The sequence below is a fragment of the Taudactylus pleione genome, unplaced genomic scaffold (genome assembly GCF_031769625.1).
Source record: "Taudactylus pleione unplaced genomic scaffold, aTauple2 ptg000041l, whole genome shotgun sequence".
Classification (NCBI taxonomy): Eukaryota; Metazoa; Chordata; class Amphibia; order Anura; family Myobatrachidae; genus Taudactylus; species Taudactylus pleione.
In genome coordinates, this window is record NW_028284443.1 from 15,422,395 (window position 1) to 15,438,208 (window position 15,814).

General features: G+C 42.2%; 1 protein-coding gene and 1 pseudogene across 5 annotated transcripts in view; both read right to left on the minus strand.

The window, feature by feature from the left end:
- Positions 1–15,814, minus strand: part of CPED1 (cadherin like and PC-esterase domain containing 1) — a 433,838-nt gene that overhangs the window by 327,494 nt on the left and 90,530 nt on the right. For all 5 annotated transcript variants that reach the window (XM_088457671.1, XM_088457670.1, XM_088457669.1 and 2 more), the window contains 3 exons: positions 11,145–11,220; positions 7,465–7,573; positions 5,808–5,961 (listed from right to left, as the gene is read on the minus strand). In XM_088457671.1, the coding sequence (XP_088313797.1) occupies positions 5,808–5,961; positions 7,465–7,573; positions 11,145–11,220 (339 nt within the window). The remainder of the gene's footprint in view (positions 1–5,807; positions 5,962–7,464; positions 7,574–11,144; positions 11,221–15,814) is intronic.
- LOC148537994 (kinesin-like protein KIF19 pseudogene) lies at positions 13,126–14,573 on the minus strand (annotated as a pseudogene).

Genomic DNA, 15,814 nt, shown 5'->3' on the forward strand with positions numbered 1-15,814 from the left:
CCCCCCTGACCAACCAAATTTTTTTTTTAGAGATGGAGACAGCCTTGTCTCAGTCTCTGCACAATCAACGGCATAGGTGAAACTAAGGGGTGATCCGGGTGTGCTTCGGAGTAGCGCGCTATTACAGGAGGAGGATGCCGCGGACTCGATGCAACATCTGCATGTCCACAGTCCTAGACCCTGAAGGAGCGGAGAGGAGAGGAGGAACCACCAAAAGCTAAGGTAAGTGTGTGGCCTGCATTGGAATATGTTATTATTTACCCTACTGCATGTGATAGTTTGTAGACTGTAGGCCATGAGAGATGTGGTGGGGGAAAAACGAGATGGGCTGTGTGTTCATTATGGCAGCATGGATCCTGCATTCATGATTCCCATTCATTATAAAAGGAGGTACATGGGGGGTCCACAAACACACAGTACTGAGCACAAACTTTTTAAACATCTGAAATCATAGGCACAAAGCAGAAAATAAAGGGGACTTTTTTACATAATCTAAGGATACATTTTATTTTCTGTGTTCCCCAGAAAATGTTGCCTGTGTATATGTTTTAAACAAATATGTATGTAACCCCCCTCAGTTTCCCCACCCTCAGCCCTCCCTGTAACCCCCCTCAGTGTCCCCACCCTCACCCTCCCTGTAACTCCCCTCAGTATCCTCGCCTTCACCCTCCCTGTAACCCCCTCAGTGTCCCAGCCCGCACGCTTATGGAAACCCCCCTCTAAAAATCCTGCGTTTGCCCATGCCTGGACCATTTCTAATGGGGGACTGATACCACAGCAAGGGGAGCCCTATCACCGGGCCCCACAGCCACAGCATCAGCCCTGACCGTTAGTCAGCCCAGGCCAGGGATCTCTGGGGAGTTGGAGACCCCTTCAAAAACCAGAACTGGGTTGGCAAAGTCCGGGGCTGGTTCTGATTAAGGGGGGGACCTCACGTTTTTTTGAAAACATTTTAACTCTTTACTACACATTTTTCAAGGCAGATACATGCAGGCATCTCACTGATATCTGCATGTATCTGTGTGACAACGAACTGCTCATGCTGAAAGTGAAAGCATGAAGCAGTTTATTGTGTCGGGGATTTGAAGAGTGATTTGAAGGGTGATTTGCCGTTCGATCTGGACATGAACTTGCCAAATCGAACAGCAAATCACTCTTCAAAACCGACTCAAATTGAATTTGTTTTACAAATTGCAAAACAAATCGACTAATAGTAAATGTAGTGAAAAAACGATTTTCACTGCATGTGATTTGAGGCGATTTGAGAAGTGCTAAATCACTCCTCAAAATATTTGAGAGTAGGGGGTAAGTTTACCAAGGTTCGATTTTTGGTCGATTTGTGATTTTTCTACAATTTCCCATGATTTTGCAAATCGTAGATTTACTACAGGCACACTCACATTGAAATTGCATGTCAAATTCAACTTTTGAATGTGTTACCCAGGGGGTGCTGTAAAAGCAGCAGCAGCTAAGGAAGGTACTCGCGTGAGGATGCTTACCGCTGACAGGAGGCAGGCATCATCGGCCAAGCATCAGTGCCATCGATGGAGTGGCCGGTGGTGCCTGGTGATCAGTGAGTGGAGTGGATCTCTTTTGACGGTAGAGACCGGCAGCAGTGACAAGTTCCAGGCAGCGGCAGCCGCGCCTGAGTTCGGGTGGCTGCAGCAGTAAGCGCAGCGGCTGTGACAAGACCTGTTAGTGGCAGCTCATCGGCAGCTATAGAGGTGAGAGAGTGATTGGCGGTAGGGCTTCCCATCGGCAGCTGTCACTGGGGAGCAGGTCTGCCCGCTGACCACGGTGGGAGGAAAGGCTGCTTATAGAAGTAAGTGCCCTGTGACATGCAGCTTTGAGCAGAGCTACCTCGGAGAAGCCAGCTGCGTGTGAGGAGACAGGCAGGTAGCTGGAGGGGCTGAGAGCAGTCAGCAGAATATTATATATTCAGCAGCATCACAGAGCCCAGCACTAAATGAAAGGTGGAGAAGGAAGGACTATTATGGCAAGCAGTGCAAGCTATAAACTTGTATAGGATTCATTATATCCATAGCTGTCTGTTTGAGGGAAGAGCTGGGGGAGTAATTAACAGCAGTAATTTGAAGAGACTGCGTTGGGTATTCTTCCTACAAGGACAGTTAAACTAATGCTGAGGCATATAAATAGTTGACTATATAAAAGCTAATAGGGGTAAGGGGAATATAGACAGCTGAGAAGTTGGAAGGGTGGGTATGATAACTTACACAAAGTCATCAAAAATATTTAAAAGTAACAGAGTTTAAACCTCTGGTGTGATATTCGCTTGTGTGTGTATATATATATATATATATATATATATAAAACACTAATGGTGCATACACACGATCAGATTTTTCCTTCAGATATGAACGATAACGATTTAAAAATCGTTCAGTCGTTCATATCTGAAGGAAAATCGTTCATATCTGACATGCCTGAACGATGGACGATCAACGATGCGCGTTCCCGTTTGTCAGATAACGATATCTGACATCTGATGGGTTTGCAGTCAGACTTGGACGATTCCATTCATTTTAATGCAGTCAAAAATCGTGCAATCGTTCAAAACTTTGGTAAAATCGTTCAAATCGTTCAATCGTTCAGTCGTTCATCTGACAAATCTGACAAGTCTGACAAATCTGACCGTGTGTACGCTCCATAACAGGAGTAAAGGCAACTATGCTATCCGGAGTTAATTTAACCCAACATGAGAGAGACTGAATCGATGTTACATACATATATAAATGTAAATATATTTGGACACACATAAGTAACCAATTGTAACCATCAGTGGGAATAATAATGAATGTATATATTCATTATGTTATGCAATTATACTGTTGAATTGCCTATTGTACCCTTCTTCTATCACCAAACTTTTTAAGGTTATATTAATATTTGAAATACAAATATTTGATATAGGTATTTGTATGAAGGGTTAGTATAAAGTAATATGCTAATATTTATTTTGTGTGTAACTGTTTCTTTATAATGGACAACAGAAGTGTGTTTATGGTAATATGTATAATTATGTTAGTGTATGTAAAGATGAAATGCACAGGTAGATGGTAATGCATGTAACTATTAATTGTTAGTCCTAGTTTATGTTTTAAATTATGTTTTATATTAAAATATATGTATACTTACTTGACTTATTCGATTCATTATTATTTATTGACAAACTTAAATTAGGATTTTCCCAAGTAGGCCCCACATTGAGTACTAATAATTGGGTTGAGACACTGAATTAACAAAAGGTGCACTTAGGAAGTTGAGGGTGGGTACACATTAGACAACCTAGGAGTTAGTAACCTAGTGTCCCTACAGAGGTTAAAGGGGGGGTTACAACTGCAATAGACTTTATTAGACCATTGGACTAAACCTGGTATAGTTAACATTGAGAAGAATAGAAATCATGGATTTACTAAGAATCGTGTTTGTCCAGTTGATCAAAATCACACCCAAATCGCAGCACAATTGACAAGATCAATCCTCGGAAAGTAGGGACTATTTTGGAGGTCTCCACTTTCCAAGGATTTCCAGGCCAGGGCTGACCGATTTGGGACTGGTTTTACATTATAGTAGGGAGAGTCCCTGCTATAGTGTAAACCCCCCTGGTTAGCCCGGTGCTGGTTACAGGAAAAACGGGGACCTCACGCCAAGGTTTACCCCGCCTTTCCAGTACCAGAATGAGCTCAGGAGTCCGTGGCTGGTTATGTGTTTGATCATATTGATCTGTGCAGTGCTTTGAAACCACTGCCAACTGTTAGAAGATTCTTGCTCCTATTTGTCAACATAGTCTATTGTAAATCGGGCAAATCAACTGATCTCGTATACGCCAGAAACTGATCATTATCGAATAAAAATAGATAATCCAACACACTGCATTGTCCAGTAATATGCTTTAGAAGACAAACCCAATACCTAGTAAATTTACCCCTAGGTGTGTGCCAAATGTGCAATGAGTGCAGGAACGGGTTGGGAATGTGGGATATGCCACCTGGGGCTGGAACCATTTTGAAGGTTTGGGTTGGTTCCTCGAGAGCCTGCTGCTCGTCCCAAATTAAAGATCACATTCTTTGTGGCTTTCATTCACTATCCAGCCAAGTAGTAATGATCATAGCCTGTATAACAGTGCTATTCACCAGGGCCATAGCTAGGGTAGTGTGGCCGGTGCCATCGCACAGGGCACCACAGGTCAGAGGGCGCTGTTTGGACCTGACAAGTTTCTGTTTATTATCATTCTCACTTGTAGCTTCCTCTTATTTCATCCCCAGCATCTCCTGGCCTCCCCTGGCCCTTCCCCATGAGGTCATTCCCCTTTTTTGGGTGCATTATGTCCCTCTGAAAAATGAGGGGGGCGCCAATGCTCTTTCTGTCACAGGGCACCAAAAAGTGTAGTTACGGCTCTGCTATTCACCATAGCAGCATTAGTCCTATGTGATTAATGCTGTAAAAGTGGATGATGTGGCTGCATAGGCCACAATCACGACTCCCTAGCCAGTCTTTTTATCCCTAGTAGATTCCAGTAGGTGTAAAAAGGTACTAGAAAATGGGGGAGGGACTTAAAGGTCCTATATCTCCCACATAATTGTACCTAAAAAGAAGGGGTACCTTTATTTGAAAGCGGAAAGTTATTGCCTGTTGATCAGTGCACAGGAAGATTGTTAGCGGACAGGTATGAGTCCAAGGCTTCTCTGTGTAGTGGTGTGCGCCTATAGGCACCTAGCACAATGGAAACAGGTGCCGTCTGGGTAGCGGCACCAGTCACTTCATTTATATCTGAATGTGTCTTGTTTTCAGAATGAACATGTAAACATTCTATTACAGAATAAGCAGACGTGTGTATGTAAATTATGTAATGCTAACTTGTGCTGAAAACAAAGGTGCAGAAATGGGTATATTTGTTCCCATGCAGTGGAGGGGCTACCACCAGGGCACAGGATGGAAGGAGCTGTACTGCTGCACAACTCCCTATGGCTGTAGTTTTGTTATTACAGTGAAGCCCAAACAGAGCTTCACCTCACAGGCCCCGACACATGCTCAGGGTATATAATCCACATCACTGTGCCAGTCCACATATTGCTATGGGCTCTGGTGATTACATGATCTGCTCCTGACCCCACAACAGTATAGATATGTGGCTAGAGCTAGTCAGTTTAGTTGTACATGTGGAAGATGTATTATCCTATTGGCAAAAAAAAACAAAACGTAATGTACGGCTTGCAGAACAGAGGCGTCACCGGGTCTGGTGACACCCGTTGCGCACTCCGTATCCCCCTCGCGCAGCAAAACTGCGCGCACCTGAAAAGGGGGCATGACCTAACAAAAGGGTTGTGGCCTTATGGGATATCCCTCCAGGGGGGGGGCGTGCCCAGCTGGGCTGCCCCCGGAGACTATTTCCTAAACTGTCACCTCCTCCTCTGTAACAGGAGCTGAGTGCTGCAGGAGAATGTCACAACACCCAGCTCCTGTCACTGAGGAGGAGCCGGCATTTTGGTATCACCCCCTCCGAGGGTGACACAAGGTACGGCCTATACCCCCTTGGCGACACCACTGATGCATAAGGGTTGCTAGGGAAACACACCTAAACATAGGGATTACCTCATGCAAGCAATGCACTGAGCAACCTACATAGTACTTCTGGGTCATGCAGGAATTAGAGCGACAGCTAACACAGTTACAGTATGTGAGCTATACCTCATGGGCTGCAGCTGTCAACAGTCATTGACTAATATAGAGAATGTAATGCATTGTTATTCCTCATCAATTATCAGTTGAACAATAAAGAACGGTACCTTTATTGGAGCAAATGCTTTCTTGGGCTGGCTCTGAACCATTGCGATGGAATGAATAAATGCTCTGAGTGGTGATAGAGATGTGATTAGCACAAATGTCCTGATGAGTGGAGTAGCTGGGGATGGATAATGCTGGTGGATGAACCTTACATTTCTATAACATAGAAGGTTACATACAAAATCTATTAGCATGCATCAATATTTCATGTTTATGTACATTTTTTCAAAACAGATATAATGTTAATCAGATATTATATATAAAAATAAATCAATATAAATAAAATTACAATATGAATTGTGGAAAGACACTGCTGAAAGCAAACAAGAGGGAGAAAGAACCAGGAGATGGACCTAATCAATTAATGACTTAAGTGAATTACATTAGAAGAGGGGATTTTCCCATACTTATGTACTCTGCAAGAATGTATTGGACAATCACAAAATGAATGAAGCTCCTGGAGTCCTGGGACAGCAGACTAGTCTCTTGGGTCCTCCTCACTTCCCAGGGATTGATTGCACTATTTGCAATGACTCTAGTCAGCAGGGTCAAACATCCATTGTACAATGCCACAAATCATGGCATTGTACAATGGAGACAAAGCCGCAATTTACAGTGCCAAAACCTCCCTCACTGCATCTCCCATCTCTACATCCATCTGATATCCTCCTGGTTGGGACATTTAAAAAAGTAGCCAATGGGATAGTGAAAGAAGGGGGCTTGATAAAAGGTACCTCACTGGGGACCCAGGCTTGTCAGAGAGGCCTATCCATGTCCCCAAGATTGTGTGACCAAGCCCCCTTGGCAAGCACCATTGCTTCAGAGTAACAGATCATTATTGCAGAGAGAATCTCATGGTATTGCTATGCCCACTCCATCAGATCTCTAAGCTGTCTTGAATGGAATCAGTGAAATGTGATGGTGACTAATTAATTCACATAATGTCTGCACTCCCTGCATTTAAATCTTTGCCAACATTACAGCACATGTGATACCCCACAGTTGTGAGGTAAGGCTTAAAGAACTATCCTAGCCACAGATACTACCACAGTACTGCAAATTTCTACTTTACAAGCGGCTCTGATGACAGCCATCTTGTGGGCTGCGAGATCCCACTAAAATAAGGTCATCTTAGCACAAGGTGTAGAGGCCAGTGCCATTTTAAGTAAAGTTTATACAAAAAAAAAAAGAGCAGTTTGAGGAGTGACAGTTGGATACGTTGGGAGAGCAGGAGCTGGAGACGCCATTAAGCAGCTGAGGAGATCCTGAGAGAGAGAGAGAGAGAGAGAGGGAGAGACAGAGACAGAGAGAGAGAGGGAGAGACAGAGACAGAGAAACAGAGAGGGAGAGAGACAGAGAGAGAGGAGTGCCCTCTGCAAAAATGATGTGCTGCACGGACAGTGTAATGGTTGCCTATTACTGCCTCACAGTAACCGCTTCTCCAAAGAAAAAGACAGCTCTGTGCTGTAAGCGCTACATCTTATCCCTGTACCCATGTGAAATGGGTGACATATTAACTGAGAAATTAATAAAATACACTTTAAGTGCCATTTGTGCATAACGCATTTTTTTTTTAAATTTTGGATTCAAATATGTCCAAATCCAAATAACCTCCAATTTGAGAAACACGTGGCACATACATGGTGATTAAATACTTACAAATATGTGTCGGGTAAGTGGTTTATGTCCCAAGTTCTTACAGTGGAGGTGATTTCCCTTTCCCAAGATTCTCCAGAATAAGTTGCACATATTGAAAGATTATGAAGTTCTTTAGAAACAGAGACACAAGAAAAATTAATTTGGAACATATTATCAAAGCCAAGATTACTTTTTATTAAAATGCATGGATCCCATCATCAGCCACAAGAAAAGGGGATAAAACTTATGGTGCATACACACGGGCAGATTTTTCTTCAGATCTGAACGATAATTATTTTAAAAATTAGTTCAATCGTTCATATCTGAAGGAAAATCTTACCTATCTGACATGTCTGAACGATGAACGATGCGCGTTCCCGATGGTCAGATAACGATATCTGACATCTGATGTGTTTGCAGTCAGTTTTGGATGATTTCAGTCATTTTAATGCAGTCAAAAATCGTTCATAGTTCAAATCGTTCAAATCGTTGGTCAAATCGTTCATCAGACACATCTGACACATTTGACCGTGTGTATGCTCCATTAGAATGACACCTGTAAGGTGAGTTTAGAGAGTGATTTACAGTTAAGGGCCATTTGGGGGAGGTTATGGGATGTGCCGCCAAAAATGCAGGCCTGCCCTGACCGTTGCCTGCGTCTGTGATTCTGAATGCACAAAACATGGCTCTGGCATCTCAGATCAGGTGGCCATTCTGCAAGACCATAGTGTTACTCTGGACTGCATTCGGCAACATGGCCCTCGCTGACAATGTCGCTTGTCCAACAGGGGATGTCGCTGGCGGTGCACTTGAGCGTACATTGTCAGTGACACTGAGGGTACACACTAGACGATGTGCTCTATATGTCATCCGATCCGGCCGACATATAGTGTGTACCGCCCTTTACACTTGATCCTATAAAATATATATTTGGTTTGTATAACAAAATATGTAAATACACAATTTCTACAGCAAATAATAAGAGAATAAAATCCATAAATTGTCCTACAATTATTTTGGAGAAAACATGACATTTGTTCTGCTTACCAGCAGATGGCAAGCAAGAGCTTACAAGACACTGTTCTGAGCAAAAAACCTTATTACTGTATTAATAAAGTCTGCATCATTCAGGAAAGTGCTAGGCTGCAGTTCAGCATTGCCAAATTCCAACATACTGCTGAAAACTACATTTAATCCTAGTGCTGGAGAGTCATCTCTACACTGCTATACCAAACATTCATCCCAATATAACACATAAGAATTTATTTATTAGATCTGTATGATGATTTTTTTTGTGTGTTGTTGTGTGGCATACATGCTTTATCCATATATTCACACTACTATTTTATTATGTATTTATATCAACACATAATAAATGAGTGTTCTACAGAGTCAATTTATCCTAAACAAAGACAAATGTGCATGGGTAAGTATTGTGCCACAAAAACAACAGCACAAACACTGTGTTAAGAAATACTAACCATTATATAATGCTAAATTAAACATGATAGAGTTGTGCAAATGCAATTAATGACCAACACCTCGGAGGACAAATCAGATGGGCTTAAAAGATTATGTAGACACCCAGTAATTGAGGAACCATATTATATAATGTAAACTCTTGCGAGCAGGATCCTCTACCCTCTTGTGCTTTTCCTTACTTCTACTTCTTACTCCCCACTAGGGCTCCTAACACTAGATGCTTATGCTCTGTTGCTTATCTGCGTGTTATGGTTACCAATGTATCAATGTACAGTATATTATCCATGTCCTTGTCCTGCATTGTATTGTACTGTAAATCACATTTTTTGTTATGTACTTTGTAAGGCGCTGCGGAACACTTGTGGCGCCATATAAATAAACAATAATAATAGATGTATAATACTGGCTCTTTGAAGTTCATTACAATCTCTCGTGCTGCAAAACAATATCTGGAATTTTCCATTACTGCGGCTAACTTACATTCCACATGCATTACCATGATATGCCCCAAGCTGCTCCAGCAGGAAATAGCTCCCACAGTAGCCACCTTTATTCACTAAACAATGGGATTATCCAAGAACATGGGTACAATTCAGTGCCGTAACAGGACTAAGATTTTCCCTGTGGCGGCCTGAGATGAGCCCGATGTAATGATGTCATGTGCATGACGTCATTACGTCATGCAGAGGGGTCGGGGCTAGCAGTATTAAGTCCAGTGCTGAAAAGAGCATCCTGAGAACTATTTGGCTGCACAGACTGCACCAGCGCTGAGACTTCTTGAAACCTTTTTGGATTACCATATGCCTTACCTGTCTGGATGATTTTGAATTTCTCAATTGGATCAACAATCATCCTCACCGTGACCATCTACTAATAATGGATCCACCCGTTAATAGCCAAAGCCCACAGTGTGGTTGCCTCATATTACAACTATTCCGGATTGACACTGAGGTATTTATTGGTAGCAGCAGGATCTCACAGAGCAGATTGCTCAAGTGTTCTGGTTTATAGTTTCCTATATTGTGGAGTTTCAATGATATTACTCAGAAGCACCATGGCACTTTTATCATTAACTAACCAGCTATCTTACGTATGCCCGATGGTGATTGTCCCGGGCCAGTGAGATCCTTCTATTGACTGTGCACATAGAACTTTACACTGCTACCTGTATCACTTTATATTCATTTCAGGACATTTCGGATACCGACAAGTTGATCCAGTTGTATATATATATCTACATTGGCACAAGTAATCCATATCATTATTAGTTAAATCTGGTGAACCAGAGTATATCTACACCCAAATTTATAATGAGCATGCAGATTTAGGAGGTTATGTAATAAATTCCAAGATTACGTTATCAGATGGATTTCAGCGCGTTCACTGCTGAATTTAAAGCGGCACTCAGTTATAACACTAGTTTTGTATTATAACTGATTGTTGCTTAAATTTAGCGGCGAACTTGCTGAAATCCAGCCAGTTTCAGAATCAAACCTATTGCCTAAGGGTGTGTCTGACCCCTATGTAGCTCATGGCCTGATTCAGAGCTGTACACAATGCTGATGATTTCACAAGTGGTGCGATTTTTTGCCACTGCACATGTGTTGAGGTACATTACCATAGTCGAACGCTGCAAATCTTTATTCGCAGTGTGATTGACAAACAGGGAGCGCTTGGGGGAGGCAACTGTGAATGTTGGCTAAAAACGCAAATGTGTCTCGATCGTTCTGGGGCCATTTCACATCCTGCACCTGGGATCTCGTATGCAGGAAACAGGACTACGGCATTATAGTTACGGCAGCCATTCTGAGTGACCATATACTCATTTATAGAATCGATGTTTGCATGATATGCGATTGATGCTGCGTATGTGTAAGCAGTTGCGGACAGCTGCGATAGCTCTGGTGGGCGTCTCAGTACAAGTTCCGACAACTGTTTCATTAGCATATTTTCGGCAACAAAAATGTACACTTCTGATCAGGCCTCGGAATTCTAAAATTTCAGTGTAAACTAAAAACAAAGCTCAGTGTTTGTGTGCTACATCAAAATCAGTCTGTATTTACCCTGCATGGTAAAAGTTGTGGGACTAGGATTGATGAGCTGCTCAGCAATATTTGTGCAGTTCTAAAGAATATCAATATTTGTGTAGTTCTGGTGTTATATCAGTGGTGCTGTGTGTAAAGGAAAATATGCTTCCATGTTGTAATGAGACAGCATACCTGGAAAAAGTGCAGCCATTTCACACATCCTGGCTTTCTGGCACAGTAGCTGCCGCAGTTGTGGTAATATGTCCACCTACAACAAATAATACTTCATGTTACAAAACTGATAAAATGGAAAACTGTTTACACTCATTCTTCTCTCTTTACATTTACCTTTATTTACTGTAGATGTTTCATATAATTACATCAGGGATCGCCAACCCTTGGCATGTGAGGATGCTTTGCCCATTATGCAGTGGCCTTACATCTGGCATTACTATCTTATCCACGTTCCTTTAAAGCTCACTCTCTGCTTCTCTCTCATTTCCCTGCTTTCATGCATCGTATTATCAATACTACACCAATACTGATCCTTCTAATAAATGGATTCACTATAACCTTGTAAGGAAACCTATGGACCATTTCTGAAGGGTATTATCTTGTAGAATGTTAATGGATGGAATAATTTGCTGTACCTGAGGCTTATGGCCCGTACACACGGGTCGATCAGGCATTGATCAGATATCGTTGTCTGATCGTCCTGCATGTGCTGGATGTGCTCAATATCAAACATCCAGCAACATGCACCTACTCCCTAACATCTTAATGATCGGGGGTCCCTAGAACAAACAGGCTGACTTGGTCGATATCGCCAGGGCCGGCCCGAGCCTGATTTTTTTGGTAAGCGGATCGTCAAATGATGGTAAGCGGATTGGTTTTTTGATTGCAATTGTCAAATCGGGAAAATCCAACATGTTGGATTTCTGCGATGCACCATCGCGGGATAGCGGCAATACATCTCTGATGGATGGGCCCCATTATTGAAACATACACAAAATGTGACTAACTGATTAGTACCTCAGTCAATTTGATTTAACCACCTGTGTTCAACCATGGATATCTCTAAAACCAGAATTGTTGGTGAGCCTTGAGGGCCGCGTTTTTGTGATTTTAGATTTTTTTGTAAATTTTTTTAAAAAAATTGCAAATACAAATCCAAAACCAGTAACGGTGGTTTGGCAAATCCAAATCCGAACGAAGAATAAGAACCAAATCTAAATCCAGCAAAAATAGTCCGGCGCACATATCTAATTGTCATACTCAGCTGCCTCATAAATTATGAGCATAAATTATGTAATAGCATAGAGAGCCAATAAAAAAAATCTTGATTATCACTACCACTACTTGACTAATGGAAATGCTTATTTTTATAACAACTAATTCATTAAGTCCAGGTTAATATAGTCAGTAATTAGTGGAATAGCGTACCAAAGACATTTCTCCCTGATAAAATGGGTCATGTTGGCCTATACTTGAGATATACATTAAAAAAAATATTTTGAACCTTTTATGTTAATTTACAGAAATATTCACAATGTAAGATCCTGTATTCTGTCACATGTCCCTTCCAGATACCACAACCTCGGGATTCTTGTACTCCTCCTTCATGACTTTAACGCACATTCTGCTGGAATTCACCAAACTATATCTACTTCCAAACTGAAGGTGGAGCTTACCACAGAGTTAATAGCATAATTATAGATATTGGATCTGTACTGTTTAGCATGAGCTGGTAAGTGCATACTTAGTCGTATGTTGGCACTTCTCACCTATAAATATTTAAATGACTGTCCTAAAACTGTGTGTACGTACTTCTAGAACTTGTCATCTTCCTGTCCCCATAGGTTCCGTCACTACTGGGTTCCTATAAAGTCTCTATGTCATATGTTGTTCCACACTCCAGTCTAATCCAAACATCTCATTTTATTTTCTCATCAATGGAAAAGCTTATTTTTAATTTTTGCATTGATACTTTTGAATATTGGTTTTTGGTGAGTACTTATGTATATATAGTATGTATATAGTGTGTGTGTGTGTATATATACATAAATATATACATACAGTTAGGTTCATATATAGTTGGACACTGACACTATTTTTGTTATTTTAGGTGCTTATCAAAACATAGTCAAGTCACATTTATATAATGAATATGGTTTTATTTATTCATTTTTTGATGTATGTCACAAACCCGTGGTGTGTCTGATAACATCAATGTCCCAGTCATTGTGCACATTCTTATGGTCCCTTTCTGGAGGATGAGTTTCAGCTGCACGTTGATTCGTCTGCCACCCTCAGGGATCTTGTGGAGGACATCAACATTGTTACTCTCCACCTCAAATGCAGCCAGTGGTTTCCTTGGGATAGGGGCCATGGGGGGCAATTTATGCTGTGAAACTGCAGTGCAACTCATAACATCAATGTCCCGGGCGCTGTGCAAGTTGTTCTTATGGTCGGGCTCTGGAGGATGAGTGTCTTTCAGCAGCACTTTGTTTCCTCTACTGCATTCAGGGGTCTTGGAGGGGACATAGATACGATTCCTCTCCACCCGAGTCTTGATGTGCTTGGCCTTGCTCCTATAGATCAGTGTGCTGCGACAGTCTTCATATGCACTATCCACAGGGCAGATGTGTGCGATCATGACCAGCCTGATGTCGCCACTCAGTTTGCCCTTTAACAGCCAGGTCAACTTGCTGTACCGATAGTTGATATGAATGCCTGGTCTCTCATGTAGCGCCATGATGCAATTTCTGAGGACGAGAAGGGAGCAGTTGATGTAACCACCTTCTTTCATGGTCTGGCCACTGTTCTTAGTCTGGCTTGCTCGTTCTGATCCCGCCAGCTCTCCCATGTACAGCCTGCCTGTGCACACTCTGTCATTGCCTGTCTGCTTTACAATGACCTGTAACACTGCATGGCAGCGGGATGAATTCTTATTGGCGGCCGTGGCTGCTTGAGAGCGCTGCTTATTTCCCTTCTTCAGCAAAGCCATGGCCTCTTCAGGACTGCTAGGGGAGAATTCAGCAATACCTTCTATTTTGGTATTGCCATAGGGATCCTCTTTAAGGGCCAAATACCCACAGGAAGGTCTTATCAGATCCCTGACAGTTTCATTGTAAGTCTCAGTATAGAACAATGACACAGAAGTTTTTTCTCCTTCCAGTTTCCTCAATGGCCTTGAACAGGTCCTTCAGGATGCAGAATATTGCTCTGGGCTTTCGATCTTTACCCATCATAGTAAATGTCTTCCCTGTGACTGTTGGGCCATAGGCAAATATGGCAGCATTGTAGCCGGAAACGATATCATCCACTAAGTTCTTCAATGTGGAATGATACACATGCTCATGGGTAGCTGCTTGATTGAATACTTCATTAAACATAAATGTTTTCTCTCTTGTCCTGTTTGAGCGAAGGATTTCATAAGGATTCTCAACAGGGTCCTGCAATAGCACTGTCTGCTGTCTGAGCTGTCTGCTCTCCGAGCTGGTGTGTTATGTATCGTGTGCAGTTCTTAATCTCTGCCCAATTAAATGGATGTATGCGCAGAGCTACATTCATTTGATGGTCTATAACATGATTACTTTTCTTCTTCTTCTTCTTCTTCATGTTATCTCCAGATCCTTATCTCAGTGAAGAGGGGGATCCGTATCTATGTTGGCACTAGTCCAGCAGTATCAGATATAACCTAGGAAACATCCAGGATGCCTGTTTATACTAGAGATGAGCGAGTACGGTTCTCCGAGAACCGGACCCACCCGAACATAGGAGATCCAAGTAGGATCCGAGTCCGGCTCCGCTTTTTCTGCCTAACTCAGAATCCAAGACGAGGCAAAACGTCATCATCCTGCTGTTGGATTCTCACGGGTTTTGTATTGTATAAAGGTCCCGGTGATCGAAGCCATTTTCTCTCCGGCTGTGGAGGGTGTATAGAACAGACGTGCTCTGTTCTGCTTTGTCTGTGCATGTGTTCTCAACTCTTCAAGGGCTGGGGCTGCTGTCATTGTTGTCCTGTCAATCAAGGGGCTGGGGCTGCAGTACATAAAGGGGTGCTGCTGTCCTGTCCATCAAGGGGCTGGGGCTGCAGTACTATCAAGGGGCTGGGGCTGCAGTACATAAAGGGCTGCCACTGTGTTGTCCATAAAGGGGCTGGGGCTGCAGTACATAACGGGATGCTGCTGTGTTGTCCTGTCCATCATGGGGCTGGGGCTGCAGTACCATCATGGGGCTGCAGTACATAAAGGGGGGCTGCTGTGTTGTCCTGTCCATCAAGGAGCTAGGGCTGCAGTACATAAAGGGGTGCTGTGTCATTCAGGGGTGCTCTGTCAATCCAGGGGTGCTCTTCCCCAGTGTAAAAAATATAAAAGTTAAATAAAATTATCATTCCACTAAAAATAAAATATATTTTTTCAGTTTTTTTGTTTGTGTGCTAGCTACACTATTATTGTTCGGTGACACTGCCAGCCAGACCGCAGTTTATCATCCAAGTATTGTGACACTATAAGTCGTAGCACACTGTGTTATTCTTATTCATAAAAAATCTTGTGACACTGTAAGTGGTAGCGAAGTGTGTTATTCTTTTCTTCTTATTCATAAAAAATCGTGTGACATTGTAAGTGGTAGCGCAGTGTTTTACTCATAAAAATATTGTGACACTAAGTGGTAGCGCAGTGTTTTACTCATAAAAAAATCTTGTGACACTAAGTGGTAGCGCAGTGTTTTACTCATAAAAAATCTTGTGACACTGTAAGTGGTAGCGCAGTGTGTTATTCTTTTCTTATTCACAATAAATATTGTGACACTGTAAGTGGTAGCACAGTGTTTTACTCATAAAAAATCTTGTAACATTG